At 39.4% G+C, this 15,884-nt stretch overlaps 1 protein-coding gene across 1 annotated transcript in view; it reads right to left on the minus strand.

The window, feature by feature from the left end:
* Positions 1-1,354: 1,354 nt before the first annotated feature.
* Positions 1,355-15,884, minus strand: part of micu1 (mitochondrial calcium uptake 1) — a 36,874-nt gene continuing 22,344 nt past the window's right edge. Inside the window, exons 6-11 of the mRNA XM_055162378.1 lie at positions 14,993-15,107; positions 12,416-12,498; positions 11,230-11,430; positions 7,699-7,836; positions 4,716-4,824; positions 1,355-1,700 (exon numbers count right to left, since the gene is read on the minus strand). Of these exons, the coding sequence (XP_055018353.1) occupies positions 1,501-1,700; positions 4,716-4,824; positions 7,699-7,836; positions 11,230-11,430; positions 12,416-12,498; positions 14,993-15,107 (846 nt within the window). The 3' untranslated portion in view covers positions 1,355-1,500. The remainder of the gene's footprint in view (positions 1,701-4,715; positions 4,825-7,698; positions 7,837-11,229; positions 11,431-12,415; positions 12,499-14,992; positions 15,108-15,884) is intronic.

Below are 15,884 nucleotides of genomic sequence, written 5' to 3' on the forward strand. Positions count from 1 at the left end.
ATCATTATAAAGGTGTTCAAGAAAGCTTCATTTCTGTCCCGTGAATGTGACTTTTTCCCTATCGCTCAGATGAGTATCTAGTTTTGATTCTAGTTTTAATATGAATTATGATTTTCAATACTTTTAACAATCCTACTTTCCACAGATCTGATCTACAATTTGGCCTATGGTGGTGTGCTTATCCCCATGGAGATAAGTTTAATGCCATACCGCGGAAACATTCCTGGCAATAGCATCCCCAAAGAGGTGAGCAGACAAGTTCCACGGTGCAGCTTTAGGATGCAGATGAGCAGGTTCCCAGGTTCTTTCTCTCTGTTCTGTCAGTGAAATATGAGCCCATTGTCTCGAAGCGTCTCAGAGGAGCCGCCCACACAGAGCGTCAGCTGTTTTATCTCATTACGACCGATGCCATGGCAACAAATAAACCTACTATACTCTCCTATAGCCGCCTTCTCTCTCTGAAACCCTATAGCATAAGGAAATGTTGCACAGTGGGGCTTTAACCCTGTGTCCTCCAAAACCAGGAGTAGAACCTTCAACCGTCAGCCTCAGGTGTAGCCCCATCCAAGCTTTTCATTCAGTCCTGATTTAGTCCTGGTTCAGTCTTGGTTTAGGCCTGGTTTAATCTTGTTTTAGTCCTGGTTCAGTCCTGGTTTAGTTCTGGTTAAATACTGGTTCAGGTTTAGTCCTGTTTTGTGTTTATGCTGTTCCGCAGTAGGGCTTTAACCCTGCTGTAGTATAGTGTCCTCCTCAGAAACACCCCAGAGTTGTGTTTTGTTTTATTCACACGTTTCAGTATTTTTAGACTCTGTGCAGCTCACAACACTCTGTCACACCTGGTGATGTCATCAGGTGGAGATCCAGAAATGCTCCTCTAGGTTTTAACACAGGCCTATTCTGCAAAATCAGCTGTTTAGAGCTTTTAAACATGTTAAAGTTGTTCCCTTCTTACCTCTAAATTTGTTTTAGCGTGATTCATGCATGTTTTACTAATCTTTATTCTCCTGCACACTGTCATACACACTTCCCTTTCCAATTAAATTTTTTAAATTAGTGCTATACGTAGGATTCATTGGCGTTCCATGGACATTTTGGCACTTTTTTTAATCCATTGCACTGTGATGTCCAGCTATCCATATGAGGAACTGAGAGGTGCGCTGCGTCAGCTCCCACTGGGCAACTCAGCGGACTTGTTTTCTTTTATTAAATCGTTTAAATGAATATTGTGGTTTAAAATGTCCAAATTATGACACAATGATCCATGGGGGTCATAGATTATAACTATAGAGCAGACAGAAGCACAATATGGGCACTAGGGAGGTAAATAAATAATACAGACGTTTAATTATTGCTATTTAACAAAAAAATTGTCAAATATATTTTCAAACTATAAAATCTGTTCCAAACAACACGATTGACTGTAGACCCCTCAATTATCGTAGACTCAAGCTGATGACTAGTGATTAGAAAGGACAGAATCTCAAATTAAATTTGTATTAATTACTCAGCTACTAGGTTAATATCACATAATAAGACTTTACAAAGACAATCTTTATTGAGCCACAATGGAAAATTTTTAGAATCATAACTAGTAACTGGTAATAACTTACCATCACAATCAAACAGAGCAAACACTACGTCACACACATGATCCGATAGCTCCACTTTGGCCACCGTCCGCGCCACCTGCTTCATGGTCACTAGGAAACAGAAAACAAAAAGAAAAAGAGGAAATTAGAAAATTGTAGAGGAGCATTACTGTGAGTGGGCCCTGAGTCACAGAAGCTAATGTAGTGTGAGTGGATCGATAACAGGCAGCACAGCCATTCACTGGAGACTAATGTGATGGACACGGAGTAAAGGCAGAACATAACAGTGAGGAGGAGGAGAGAGAAACTGGGGCAGAGAGCATCAGAGCTGACCCAAAAAGGACTTCATCACTGTATTAGACACCTGAATAATTGGTCTATTGTTCATCAGCTCTTCAGCCAATCACCTGGCAAGACACTGAATAGATTAAAACAAAAAGCTAACCACGGGTAAGCTTGTCACATTATTGTAACCAAATTTCCAAGTTCCACTGTGTAAAAAGAAAATATTGGCAACTTGTCCTAGAGGCTAACTGGGAACAGATGTGAAGGGACACCAGACTGGGCCGGTACTTGGTAAGGTTTAAAAAAAAAAAAAAAAAAAAAAGCCTTTCCCAATAGATTAGTCTAATTCAGAAACTTCAGTCTGAACATCATCACAACGTGGCAATGGTTGAATTTCAGATGATCATAACTCTATTGACTGACCCATGTTTAATTGAAATGGGGGTCAGGAAAACTTGTTAATCATCAGATTTCAAGGGTGTGTTTTAGCAGAATAATGGACATTAATAAAAATGAACAGGTTCAACATTTGTGGCTTTCCCTTTTGGATATTCTCATGAATGAATCATAAAATGGATACAAGGGGAGTACCCAAGCTGCTCAACTGATGTGTGACACAAACAGAACCTATAGAATCTTGAAACAACAGAGAGTGAAGGCAAATATAATGATGTGCTAAAAAATAACAAAGCACTCTTCCCAGTCCTCACCAGAGCAACTGCATATTGTACTTCAAAGGACAGAGAATAAAGTCCTGAAGAAAATGTTAGAAAATGCACTCTTACAAAACTCATACAAAATGTAAGAGACAGGAAAACTGTCTGGAGAGGCAGGAGGCTCAGCCAGGGGCACAGTGGACTCTGTAAAGCGCACACACCCCGGAGCTTTTCCTGGTGTAGTCAACATGGTCTTTTAAAAACACAGTTGAATTGATATTGCAAGAATTCTTTCAGTATATTTTACAAAACTAGATATTGGCAGCACAATAATTTGATCTCCTATTGGGAGAAAGGAAACTTATGTTATATATATTATTTATTATATAATATTCAATTTCATTCATTTTGATTCATAGTAAATCCAGATATTTTGATAAAAGTGTACATATCATCGGTGTTAATAATTCAGTTTAAAATGTAATTGTTTTTTGAAGTAGTAGTTAACGGTTATAATTTACAATATATTAATTAGCAGTAAAGCTTTATTGTGATAATGGCCTTATGAACCCTGTATTGCACTAACATACACATAAATGTTGTTTGGTTTCCATGCACTATATGGACTTGTATTAAGTTTGCTGGAGAATTATTATAACCTTAAACATAATTACTTCTTAACTTTAACCTTAGCCTTAAGCTCATATGTTTAACCTGAGTTGTGGCTCTGATATTGAAGGATTTACCTCACAGGAATCTGATTTTTGGTCCCTACAAAGTACATGGTTCCCCTGAAATGAGTCTGTACAGATTTCATTCCCCACAATGTGATGAATTCTTGCCCACACACTCTGAGGTTGTTATGGTTTAGGCACAAAGCTCGGCAGCACCTCACGACTCCACCAGCAGCTGGCTTGTCTGCTGATTCAGAACTGAGTGATAGACACAAAACATATGGGGACCTTTGGAGGGGAGCAACCACTGCAATTAATCAATGTAAAGCAATTAAAACAAAGCTGATAATTAAATATCACTTTCAACTTTCAATTATGTCAGTTTGTTAAAAAATTTGATTATAACTTACGGTTTATGGTTTAAATAAAATATTGTAAGCTCTGTGAACCCAATTATATTTTTTTGTAATCTTTTCTTTTACCCTTATTCCTCCAGTGTTCATTTTAGTAATAAGTAATATTTTCCTCTGAGGATTTTCTTGAAAATGAAAAGTCAAAAATTCTAATTGCCACTGGGCTGAATCAAAAGGTACTAATCTGATAATGCAGTGACTTCATTAAAATTTGCACCAGTGTTTCCCACAGCCCTTTATAGTTAGGGCGGCCACCTTGACAACAATTGACCCCCGCCTTGACTATGTCCCTCCAAACCACATGAATCCTCGCAAAACTACAGTTGTCGCGCTCCAGTCCTCACTTTCACCTTTCGCCAGCATGGAATCTCTGCTCTACAATGTGCTTTGGTCAGAGTTTCTCAAATCTTAATAAATTCTGTAATATCGTCTTAATTTGAGAGTGAAGCCATTTTCCAAGGGACTGGTTTAACGTGCTGATGTGGGCTTGTATCAGAGGGCATCAGTGTCCTGGAGTGGTGCCTTCTATGTGAACAGAGGGGGGAGGGGAGAGCTGTCCTCCTGCAGGCCTGAGATCAGACAGTCGATACAGAGATGAAAAATGGCTGAGCTGGAACTGGGAGCACAGCCAAAGGAAAGAAAGACATGTGCTTTAACTGGGGCTGCTGTTAACAGCTCTCCCAGTCAGGACAGGACCAAGGCAGAGGAGGCAAGAGGAGAGGAGGGATCAGCAATTAGAGGGACACACAGAGATGAGAAAGGTCAAATGTACCCAGTATTCACTCTAGACCAGGGGAGAAAATGGCTGGGTTCCACATACTTTTTCAATAACTTTTTAAAAATATAAGACTTGCAAAAAGACTTGTACAGCTGAGTCATAATATTCGCTGGCACTCATGAATTGTACCAAATCAGTTGTATAAGAAATGGTAAAATGTTGTAAGATGTGGAAGTTGACTAATATGTCTGTAATTATGTAATCATTTCAATGCAGTTTCTTTCTTAATATTAATATTAATAATAGTATTCTGATGTAACCAGACTTATATTTGAGAGCATTTCGTCTTCCTCTGACAGACCTGCCTGACATGCTGGTACCTTTATCAATGGAGGCTCCTGCCATGTGGTAAAAGCTCAGCGCTGTATCCACATCATTTACGTTCTTGAGGAATGTGAAGAAGTTCTCCACCTCCTCAAATGTGATGCCCTGTCGAGAAAACAAAAAAAAAACATCACTTTTCTTTTTTTTACAGCCATACATACATCTTTTATCTGGTAGAAAATCTAATAGGAAATCTAGGACAATAAAATCAAAAACTGAATAGTCAGAAATGATTATGTGCATTTCTGCAGCTTGTGGCTATGCTACAATTCTCAGAAATCAGCTAAAAACTGTCAAGTCACAAAGTCCCACTGCAGCAATGTCTTATGGGAAAGCAGCTATGGTGTGACAAAAATGGAAGAGGGAAGTGGGCAGCAACATTGAGCACACATGTGCAGCAGGAGTAGAGAGGAGCAGACAGGGACCAGACGGACACAAACACACATGTCCTCTTATGCACAGGTGCACAACTACATAGATACAGAGCCTCTCATTGGCAGAGAACACAGAGCAGCTGGTCTTGCACAGTAAATAATACATTTGTCACACCACAGGTAACAGTCTGTGTGATTGACTGAGAGAGACAAAACAATGGTGAAAAGTGAGATAATCAGAAAGACAAAGATGCTTGTTGCGTAATATGAATTGATTACATCTATTAACATTTATCTAATGCTGCCCTTTTGGTGGAGAAACTTGACTAATGACACATGTAAATGATGTGCTGCAACAACAACAAAAAAGCCAAAATAAACTTTATTAACTGAACATAACTACCGCAATAGATTAGAGATAGTCCAATATATCAGTTGGTCGATATATTGGTTAGCTGGTATTGCACTTTTTTGTGTATTGGCTATCATCATGGAGATTTAAGGCCTGTATCTTTAGTTTTGGCTCACTTGGTGCTTAAAAATACCCATAAAACTTTATTTGAACACTTTAGTGCAAAGAGACAACTGCTCAAAATGCGACTATACAGCTCTCATTTATGTTTGTGTTAAAAACGGTGCGTGAGTTTTAAGTACATTTAAATAACACCATTTGGGGAAAATAATCTAAATCAGCTCTACATATCAGGCCAAAAATATCAGTTGCTCTGGATTCTGAACAATCGATATCGGCATTAGCCATGAAAAAACCCAAATACAGCCATCTCTAAGCAAGATTATCCATGGAGACAAGTGGGTGGGCATTGCTGCAAAATTGTATAGGATAAAAAACAAAGTCTAATTGAAAATAACTTCACAAAAAGAGCCCATTGCAGTGTATTCTTCCACGCCTTGAGGAGGTTGGTGAATTGTTTTCTTCTTTCTAGTCTAATAGCTGCATTTAAGCATCTCTGAAAGCCTATCTTATCAAAGCACAGACCGACATCAGAAGAGGGTTAACAAACTGAAATCCTGAAATAGGACAGCAACACCTTGGGGACACATGGGAGTGCTTCAGCTCAGTGCATGGTGAGAATCAAAAGTTCAAAGTTGAAACAAAATTCATAAAAAAAAGAGAATTTTGAGTTGCTTGCGAATCTTTCTGTTTGAATGTTGCGTTTTCCCAGCAGAGCTACACTTCACTGGCCTTTAGAGATATTGAAACATTTGCATGAAATAGTGGGGTAAAGAGTAAAAAGTTCAGTTCAGGTCTAGCCATCAGTGTAAGTTAAGTACTCGTGTTATCATTCAATAAAACCATTTGATCCAAAGGGCAGCACCAGGCCCAAGCAGATGGAGATAGAGCTGTAGTCAAGGTGATAGACACCGTGAGCTGCAGAACTCAAAGCCAGAGAGCTGCTAACCGTCTGGCCTGCTCAGTGTTTGGTCACAGAGATACAAGAGGAAAGGATTGGAGAGACTCTAAGCTGCTGGGAGGCTGTTGATAGAGATAAGATGAGCCATATCCTTCTCATTGATGTATCCAAGAGCATCTAAGCACTATTTTCAACCAAAGTACCATCTGTCAAATGGGTCTGCCAATTAGTCAAGAAGTCTTTGCTTAGAGCACTCAATAAAGAGCAGTAATTAGAAACTTTATGGAGCATATTTATATCTTCATGACGATGTTTAGTCTCTACCAAAGAAGTCACATTTTGGATCAGTCTGTTTTAGACGGTTTGTTCTTACAAGTTAGTTAGTAAAAGTACACACATTTAGAAGTACAAAATATTACTGAAGTAAATATAGATAATAAACAATAATATTAGACTAATTTATACCACTGACACAATAATTCTAAAGCAGTCTACTACCACAAAAACTATTCTGTATATTGTATAATATATTTAAAAAGCATGAGAGGCAATACATCAGAATAAAACACTGGTTAGTTTGTACGATTTGTATAGTACAGCAGAATAATGACTGTTCTCCACTAGTACAAAGAAAAAGCAGTCACCAAAAATTGTAAGTCAATATTGTAATTATCGTGACAGGCCTAGTAACATTTAATATTCTTTCCTATTATGAAATAAAATGCCCATAATCATAAGACAATAAAAACATAATATAGTTAGTTGCATTACTTCTTAAGCTCTTTGTAATTAAACAGGGAATTATTACTGTAAAAGTTGTCAGCTTGTCCAAGTAAGGGTGGAAGTAAAAGGCTGGAGATCAACTGAAGAAGTTTATTTATCATCAATAAGACAGGCCCATGGGGACTTGAAAAGTCACCATATGTTCAAAAGTGAACATAGTATGATCTTTGAGTGTTCAAGCCCCTTGACAATGCTTCCAAAGGAGGGGTTTATCTGCGGTTAGACAGCAATATGCCACCATTTAAATAGTGGTATGCCAATGGTGTGCCAAGGGAAGATCATGGTGTAAATATAACTTTTGTGAGGCAACGTTAAACTGAGAAATGTAAGTGGAGGATAAATTACTTAAATTCTCTTACAGTTATGTCTGAAGAAATACACTTGAGAGTGCAGCCTGGGACCTAACACTATAGTATGAGTCACTGCATCCATGTGACAGTGTGATTTACCTGTGCATCTTTAAACATCTTCTTCAATCCCTTTTGCATCAACTTGAGTTTACGAGACTGGACTCCACTGTAGGCCAACAGCATGCCCCCGAACTGTCGCTCTGTGATTCTCCCATCCATTGGGTCATTCCTCTCAAACTGTGGGAAGAGAGACACGTAAGAGCAGGCACTATGCAACAGTAGAGGACAAATTAATAGAAAAAGGGAGATGGGAAACAGTAAATACTAGTGTCAGGTTGAATCATGGATGTGACTGCTGTGGTGACATAAAATCTCTATGAGGTTGTTTTTTACTATGTTGCACCGGAGCATGTCTTAACAGCAATACGCCTTGGCCTGTGTCAGGTCAATCCTGTCGATTTATATCTGAGTGGCTTAGACAGCCTCACCAGAGCTCACTCACTCCTCCTGTAATGTTAATACAGCAGCCTGTTAATATGCGGCGCTCATAACATAGTCAAACTATGCAGGATAGCAAAAAGGCAGTCTCCTAAGAAATAAGTGAATTATTATTTTGTGTCTGTCCCATACTACACTGGTGTTCACCCTCAGATAATATTTGGGATTTCAAATATTTATATTTAACTTAATATCTGTATCCCCCTGTTATTTAAAATATACTTTTTTGTGCATGTGGTGCATCCTATTGTAAGAAAATATATTTTAAAAATTACACTATTATATATACTATTATACGATATTATTTTATCTCATACATATCTTAACACAGTTCAATAAAATATGGCTAAATCATGGCTGCGATACTAGAAGTCTTTGTTAAACCACCACATCAAAACAGTGAATATGTCAAATGTGATGCATAAATGAGTTTCCTTCCTCTGAATGAGCAACAAAACTGTAGCGCTGTAACTAAATAATTTAGTAAAATATACCAAAAATACTCTTGGCGATATATCGATACAGCAGCTCACGATACTGTATCATCACACTGAACAATATGACATATCGATATTTCAATATTTTTGCACACCCCTATATCTTACATCCTATAACTTTACAAATACAAATCAAGACTGAAACTGTGAAATACAATGTAAACCAAAAATTACTACTACTACAAAAAAATTTGACAATATAGAGACACGGCCTGGACAAAACTGTAGTTAATTAGGACAACTACTGCATATAATACAAAAAACCTAAACATGTGTCTTAAAATTAGGGGGCTACGTATATAGTATCACATAAATCTATAGACTCCCAAGTTCCACCCAGGCAAAACATCACAGTTATAATAAATAAAGATTGTTAAGATGAGTAAAACACAATTTAGTCTGAGTCACAAGGACCTACAAGATAAAAGGCCCAACTAAACCGATCTGCAGCTGATGAAATACAGCCTGAGAGAGCTGCAGTCTCAGCAATTAAAGAACCAGAAGAGAAGACAGGGAGTGAGACATATATAAAAAATAGCTTTATTTATTTTAAACTGTGCCGAGATCATCTATCGCGTTGAGATTATACGCCCTCTGATCATGGGGCTATCATTGCAGAATGTAGATGCCACATGTTCAGACTCCAAATCTATTCTTAGAGCAGCTTGTGGCAGTGTCAGAGTATAAGTTAAGCGTGGTGCATGCTAATGACTTCAGTAACAGTGTGCTAAAATCAGTGAGCGTATTCAAGTGGAGAGTGGAGGAAGTGACAAGTCTGCTCACACGTCTAAAGAGTGATATTGAGAAGTGCTGATAGATAAGCCACAAGAAGCATGTGTCAGTCTAACCCTCGGTTTTGTTCACATTGTTCGCCTAACTGTTATTTTTGGTATTTTAATTGTTATATGCAGCTTATCTTATCTGTTTTTATTTTTAACTTTTCCTTTCACTACAAATCAACTTTAATTCAGATTTGTATATTTATATTGATAATGGTAGTTTGGGCTGCACAATAAATGTAAACTGCAATTTGACACATGTGTCAAATTGCAAACACTGTTATTACACAGTTATTTAGGTAATAGAAAGTCCTCTTATGTCCTTGTATTTAAAGGTTGTATAGAGGATTTTCCAAGGAACGAGAAATCCAGCGACTGTTTGTCCTTTTTCAAATGTTGCGCATGCGTGAAACCACCCCCCTCGCCCACAGCTCCCTACGTAGAAACGCCTCCTCCCTCCTCCAGAAACAGGTCTGTTTACAGCCGGTGCGCTGCACATGACTTGTAAACAACTAACTACAGTGTTGGTTAGGCAAGGCGGAGAAGTGAGGAGCGGGTGCGCGGACATTTCGTGTGCGGAAAAGAAGTGAGGAGCAGGGAGAAGAGCGGAGCGGGGAGAGGAGAGAGGAGGGGAGCGGTGCGCGGAGATTCCGTGCGCGGAGTAGAAGTGAGGAGCAGGGGTAAGAGCGGATCGGGCAGCGGGGAGAGGAGCAGGAAAGGGGTGCAGGGAAGGTTGCGCGGAGATTCCGTGCGAATGAACTAGCTACAACACGCAGCAGCAAGCGGACTCTTTCTTTGCCTTGAAAATTACGTTTTCAGACATAGGATATCGCTTTCGTGTCCTGAAAAACGTTTGTCTAGATCTTGGAAATAAAGTATGTTTTCATAATAAGCAGAAGTTACCTGTCCAGGACTAATTTTGCGACCAGTGCGTCAGTCTTTAGACCCTGCGTCTGCTTCAGTTGCACCATCGCTTAAATGAATCTCCAAGAATCACCTTGGTTTGGCTTCGCTGCTTTTCCCCTTGTCTTCTTCTTTCAGCGACCTCAAAAACGGACTTTCTTTTGCGGCTAACTGCTCCTGGATTCTTGTCTGCCATTGCAACAAACTTTGTGCTAACTGCGAGGAAGATATAGGTCAAAAAAGCCACTAAGAACTGTTGCGTTGGTGGAGTAAACAGCGTCTGTGCGTCTGTGGACTGCGTGACAGGCGTACGTAAACCACGTAATGGCAGCGTGCAGGAAAGTCAGTTACGCTAGAAACGTAGGGAGTTTGATTGACAGCCTGTCAGCTAACAGATAACGAGGCAGTGTCGTTATCTATTGGCAAACGTTTAGCCCCACCACGTCCAGAGTTGATGAATTTTTATTCTCTTTTTTTTGGTCATCATAATTACAAGGCTACTGCATCTCTATAATCTATCATTGACAATTTGAAACAAAAAAAAAATCCTCCATACAACCTTTAAGACCTCTACAACTTGTTCTTAACTGTTAAACGAAAGTAAGATTGCCATGTATTTCAGATTTCAGTCTTCTCTCAAATGTTAAGGCTCAAGGATGCATTTAAAATGGTGCATGTCATTATGAACTTAATCCAGATTTGAAAACAAACCACAAATCTCACCTCAATCACAATACTTGTCAGAAAAATCACAAGTAGATATTTTTTCTAAAATTATGTAGCCCTGCTTGTATGATACAGGTATAATTTCTTGTCCCAGTAAGAGACATTGAGGCAGAGGAAATAGAAGTGGTGTCAGGAGCACCAAGAAAGATGATCATTGTAATTTTAAATTGAAAGTGAAAACCAGAGCAGAGTGAGAAAACTTATCTGGACATGAGGAGATTTCTGACCTCAAGTTTGAGCACATCATGCTGCAGCTTCCTCTGAAACTCCAGGAAGCTGCCGATGGTGAGTTTGCCCTTCAGATCCTCTCCAAAGAAGTACGTGGTGAGTGCAGAGCTACAGCCGGCCGTCTTCAGAGTGTTTCCTGTGGTGGAGCGGTCACGATGCCTCATGCCCATACTGGTCTGAGAGCGGATTATACTCTGCACCTATATCATACAGAAACAAAACATCAGAGAAAGTAATGGCTTAACAGACTTTATTTGTTTTAAAATCTTCAAGGTTTTCTGGTAGAGGGTCTGTTTCCTGCTCATCTCCATGGAGATACTTTGCCTGGAATGTTCCACTGTATGGCATTAAACTAAGCGGGACAGTAATATCTCTATGGACAAGCAGATTGCATATTCTCACCAGAAAAGTTACATAGAGCACCTTTCCAGGTTCTCTTACTTAAAGGTGCTCTAAAAATGTTGCATGAGAGTCCTTTAATTGTATGAAACAAGGAATTTTGCTTGTTATTCTTATATAAGTAAGTACTGTATTTTACGGGCTATTAGGCGCTCTGGATTATAAGACACACTGTCATTAAATGGTCTATTTTCAAACTTTTTTCACAAATAAACCTCATCGAAATTTGTTTGACGTGTTCATGGTGACTCTGGGCTTTGTTCACTTGTGGCGTGTAGGGAGGGTGCTGTCTGGGACCTCTGGATTGTCAGCGTGTTCGCAGTGACTCAGTTGTTCAGTTGTGTCTAGAAGTGGCACATTGGACTCGCTTTTTCGGTTCGTTCCTCCGTTCCGTTCCTTGTCGGCGTGGAGTGATGGGTGTGGCTGCGAGTGTGTTTCGCTGCGCGGTCGCTGTCTGCTCTGTGTGTGTTTGATTGCACTGAGGGTGGTGCGGCTTTATAGTTTACTGAATTCGTGCTGGGACATCCGAGTGGATTCATGTATGGGGTGCTCTGAATTGCGGGGCGCGCGGCCGTTTTTTGATGTGGTTAGAGGCTTAAGAGTGCGTCTAATAGCCCGGAAAATACAGTATTATAAAGAATCAAACTGTATATAATAAATCAATATATTGTAATTAATACAAGTCTCACTTTAAATGAAACATTTGAAATGTACTGAAAAATAAGATACAATACACTAATCTGTACAACTGATTTGAAATGATTTACAGGTGTCTAGGGTTTTAACCTGTTCAAACTCCTCCAGATCCACCTCTCCATCCCCATTGAGGTCAAACATCTTGAAGGCGATCTCAAAGTTCCTCTGGGGAGCTGCACAGGACATGAGATGGACAGATACAGAGACAATGCTAGTAAATCAATAGCACCTTTAGATGGAGCACTGTCACACTGCATAAACTACAGTACACAGCCAGCAGTGACAAATACAGATTCACTCATCTCTTCACAGCCTCACAGTGCCCTGAACACATTTAAAAACTGTTAGTCACCCAGCGCAGTGAATCATCCATTTTAATTCAGCCCAGTACTTGAGCCTATTCTATTCATGACTCTATGTTGACAATTTACTTTATTGTTCTACGCCTCCAATCTGGTAACTTCAATCAAAGCATCTTCTAAACAGAATCACTATGACTTATTTGCAAATCTCTGACTCTAAAAAAGAATGTACTATTGTATGCAGTGGTGGTTAAATAGTGGTAAGAGTGCAACTGTGCCTTGGGAATATACAGCCTTCTTCAAGTGTTTTATTCGTCATCCAGTATGACGATTGCCTATTGCGGATCATATTAGAATAGTGTTTTATTACTGGTAAAGTAAGAGATCAAATTTCATGTCACTGAAGTTTGCACTACAATAACCTTGGCAACAGGGAATCCTTTATGACACAGAACTCTTTTTACTTTACACATATTCAATATTAAGTGCATCATTTTCTACAGGCCGATATTTCCCTCTTTATAATCTCATTTGTGTCACTAGACAGTCGGGATGTTCATCTGTTACAGTGTGAATATGTGTCTGTTTTGCCATTTATGCTAAATAAACTGAAAGTAAGCATAAGGCATCCTGCCCTGTCTGCTTAAAAATGACTTGTCCTTGAAAATTTCCCTAGAGACTTTATCCATATGAACGGATTATAATAAATGGTGACGCTAAGCTGAGGATAAAGTTTACTAGCCAGTGGAGAAGGCAGCGTCAGAGTTGGATTTTTATTACAAACTCTGATGCATTCAGAAAACAGGCATTCATCCTAGCCCCCAATCCCTGATCTATTAAAATAAGTTCAAGTTTTAAAAGTGCAAGAAAACTTTTCTGCTCTAATCTTTTTATATTTACAGCACAGATTATTGATGGTCATAAGGCAAGTTATGATCAAGTCTTCAAAATTAAGACCCGTGTAGTCAACACAATTTAATGCAATGGTACCTTCTTCCTTACTTTTTATCTAGAATGGAATAAATGCTCTTGTGAGACAATATTTTTCCATTCTTCCTGAGAGATTTCAACCATTTACTAGCACAAGCAATTAACTAAAAAATGCAAGAGGCTAATTATCTCTCAGCTAAGTTTCTGATACTTGATCCCCAGTGCTGATTATGATAGCAGAATCAACATTAAACATAATTTTTATACAACAGAAAGTAATTTTTAGCCTACATGGTATAACTATTTACAAAACAACAGATTTTTAGTATCTAGTTTCTAGTATCTAGTTTTTTAACAACTCACTGCGTGACAGCTGCACTTTGGTTCCTACTTCTCCTGACATGTTGTCCGAAAGCGTATGAAAGCTGGGATCAAATGCAAAGGACACATTTTCCTACAGAGACACCTAACTTATAACTTATATAATGTTATAAGTTTTTTAAAATTCATTCTATGAGTCCATTCTGGTATTACCCTGTTGTCACCTCTGGTGTCAGCACAGTGTTTGTGCGGAAGTTGTTGTCCCGTTCTCACTGTAATGAGCCTTTGAGTTTGGCTCAGTTTTTGCATCCCCGCTTAGAGAGGGCAGGGACAAGCTGCAGTTGTTATGCCCTGTGTGGGCACTGAAAACCTATATTGCAGCTACGGCAGGTATGAAGCGTTCAGACCAGCTGTTCTTGTGATATGGGGTGCTAAAAAGGGCCGCCCTCTTTCCAGACAGCGCCTTTCACCATGCCTACAGAGTTGTGGGCCGCAACCCTCCATCTGGTGTGAGGGCCCATTCTACTCGAGGCATCTCCACTTCATGGGCAGCTTTGAAGATATATGTTCTGCTGCTGCACATTTGCCAGATTCTACAACATCAATGTGGCCTCTCCTCATCCTATTGGTGGGGTTCTTCATGAATTTCTGGGCTCTTCTCAGTAAGGTATGTGCTCAGGATTCTTCATGACATAGCTGGTATTAGTCATTCAGTGCTTTCAGCACCGCCCTCTGGCGGTCAGCAGGGATGAAATAGAGCAAAAATTACGTATGTACCTACACTTCAATGAATCCTGAATGACCACCAGAAATACCCTGTCACTTGAGAAGATTCTGTAGGAGCAGAATCACGGATGACGAGGGACTATATTATCTCCAGGGCGTCATCTTGGGGCACAGGTGTGACTCAACTGATATTACTACGGGAACCGTGCATGTGCAAAGGGAACATTCAGTGCTTTCAGCACCACCCTCTGGCAGTCATCTGGGATTCATATAATATATAAGGTACATACATTAACTTTCATTTTGAATACATTTATGGCAGATAAAATATTAGTTTTAGACTTGTGTGGACCTTTTTTGAAACAGGAGATTTGATCTAAGTACTTACTGGACAAGACTGTGGTGAGGAAAATGTAGTCTGAGAAGGAGATAAGGCCACACTCCCCCAGTGTGTAAAATATGCTGTCCTCATCTGCAAACTTCTCTCTTTCTTGGGCTATTTTCTGCTCATCCAGGTCGAGAAAAAAGAACAAAACGTATATATTAAAATAGATTTTCCATGATCAGCTCTATAGTTTCTACCAGCTGCCCCAGGTGTGGTGGTGTGAGGGTAGAGAAAGACACTGTACTTCCACACACATTAAAAATACGCAGTGTGTGTAATGATCATTTGCAGAAGACAGTCTAGCACATTCAAATTCATGCAAAATGCCACATACACATGAAAGGTTGAAATAGTAAGAAGTAGTCTTTGGTCAGTTGGTGAACAGTGTTTTTCACCACAGACGGTATACTCACAGGAGACAGCAAAAAAGACAAGGACACAAAGACTGCGAGTACAGAGTGACAGACACACAATCTAATTAACCCCCTTCAACATTAATGACATTTTCCTGTTAACATGTGTTTAGATAGCATTGCATGAAGTCAATGTAAAATCATGCATCCTAAACAGTTAAAGACAATGTCCCTTAAGGAGAGAGCAGACAATTGGACAGAGCATGCCTTGTTTGGGTGGTGTGTGGTTGTGGGAAGGGCTTAGCTGACAAATAAGCCCACGTGAAGTTACCTCCGTCTGAAAAGTGTCCATTTCAAGGAAGAGGAAGAAGGACAAACAACTGTTAGAAAAAACGTGCAGCCTCTGCTGGACTTTAGCAGGGCCTTAAACAACAAGACACACAGGTGCAATCAAAGTGTAACAGTGACAATCCCATAAAATATCACATCATAATAATATCATAAGGAGAATGCCACTCAAAACTAGCTACAATCTTTTGGCA

Source organism: Boleophthalmus pectinirostris, unplaced genomic scaffold (genome assembly GCF_026225935.1).
Source record: "Boleophthalmus pectinirostris isolate CB_2022bp ecotype Guang Dong unplaced genomic scaffold, ASM2622593v1 HiC_scaffold_5, whole genome shotgun sequence".
NCBI classification, from domain to species: Eukaryota; Metazoa; Chordata; class Actinopteri; order Gobiiformes; family Gobiidae; genus Boleophthalmus; species Boleophthalmus pectinirostris.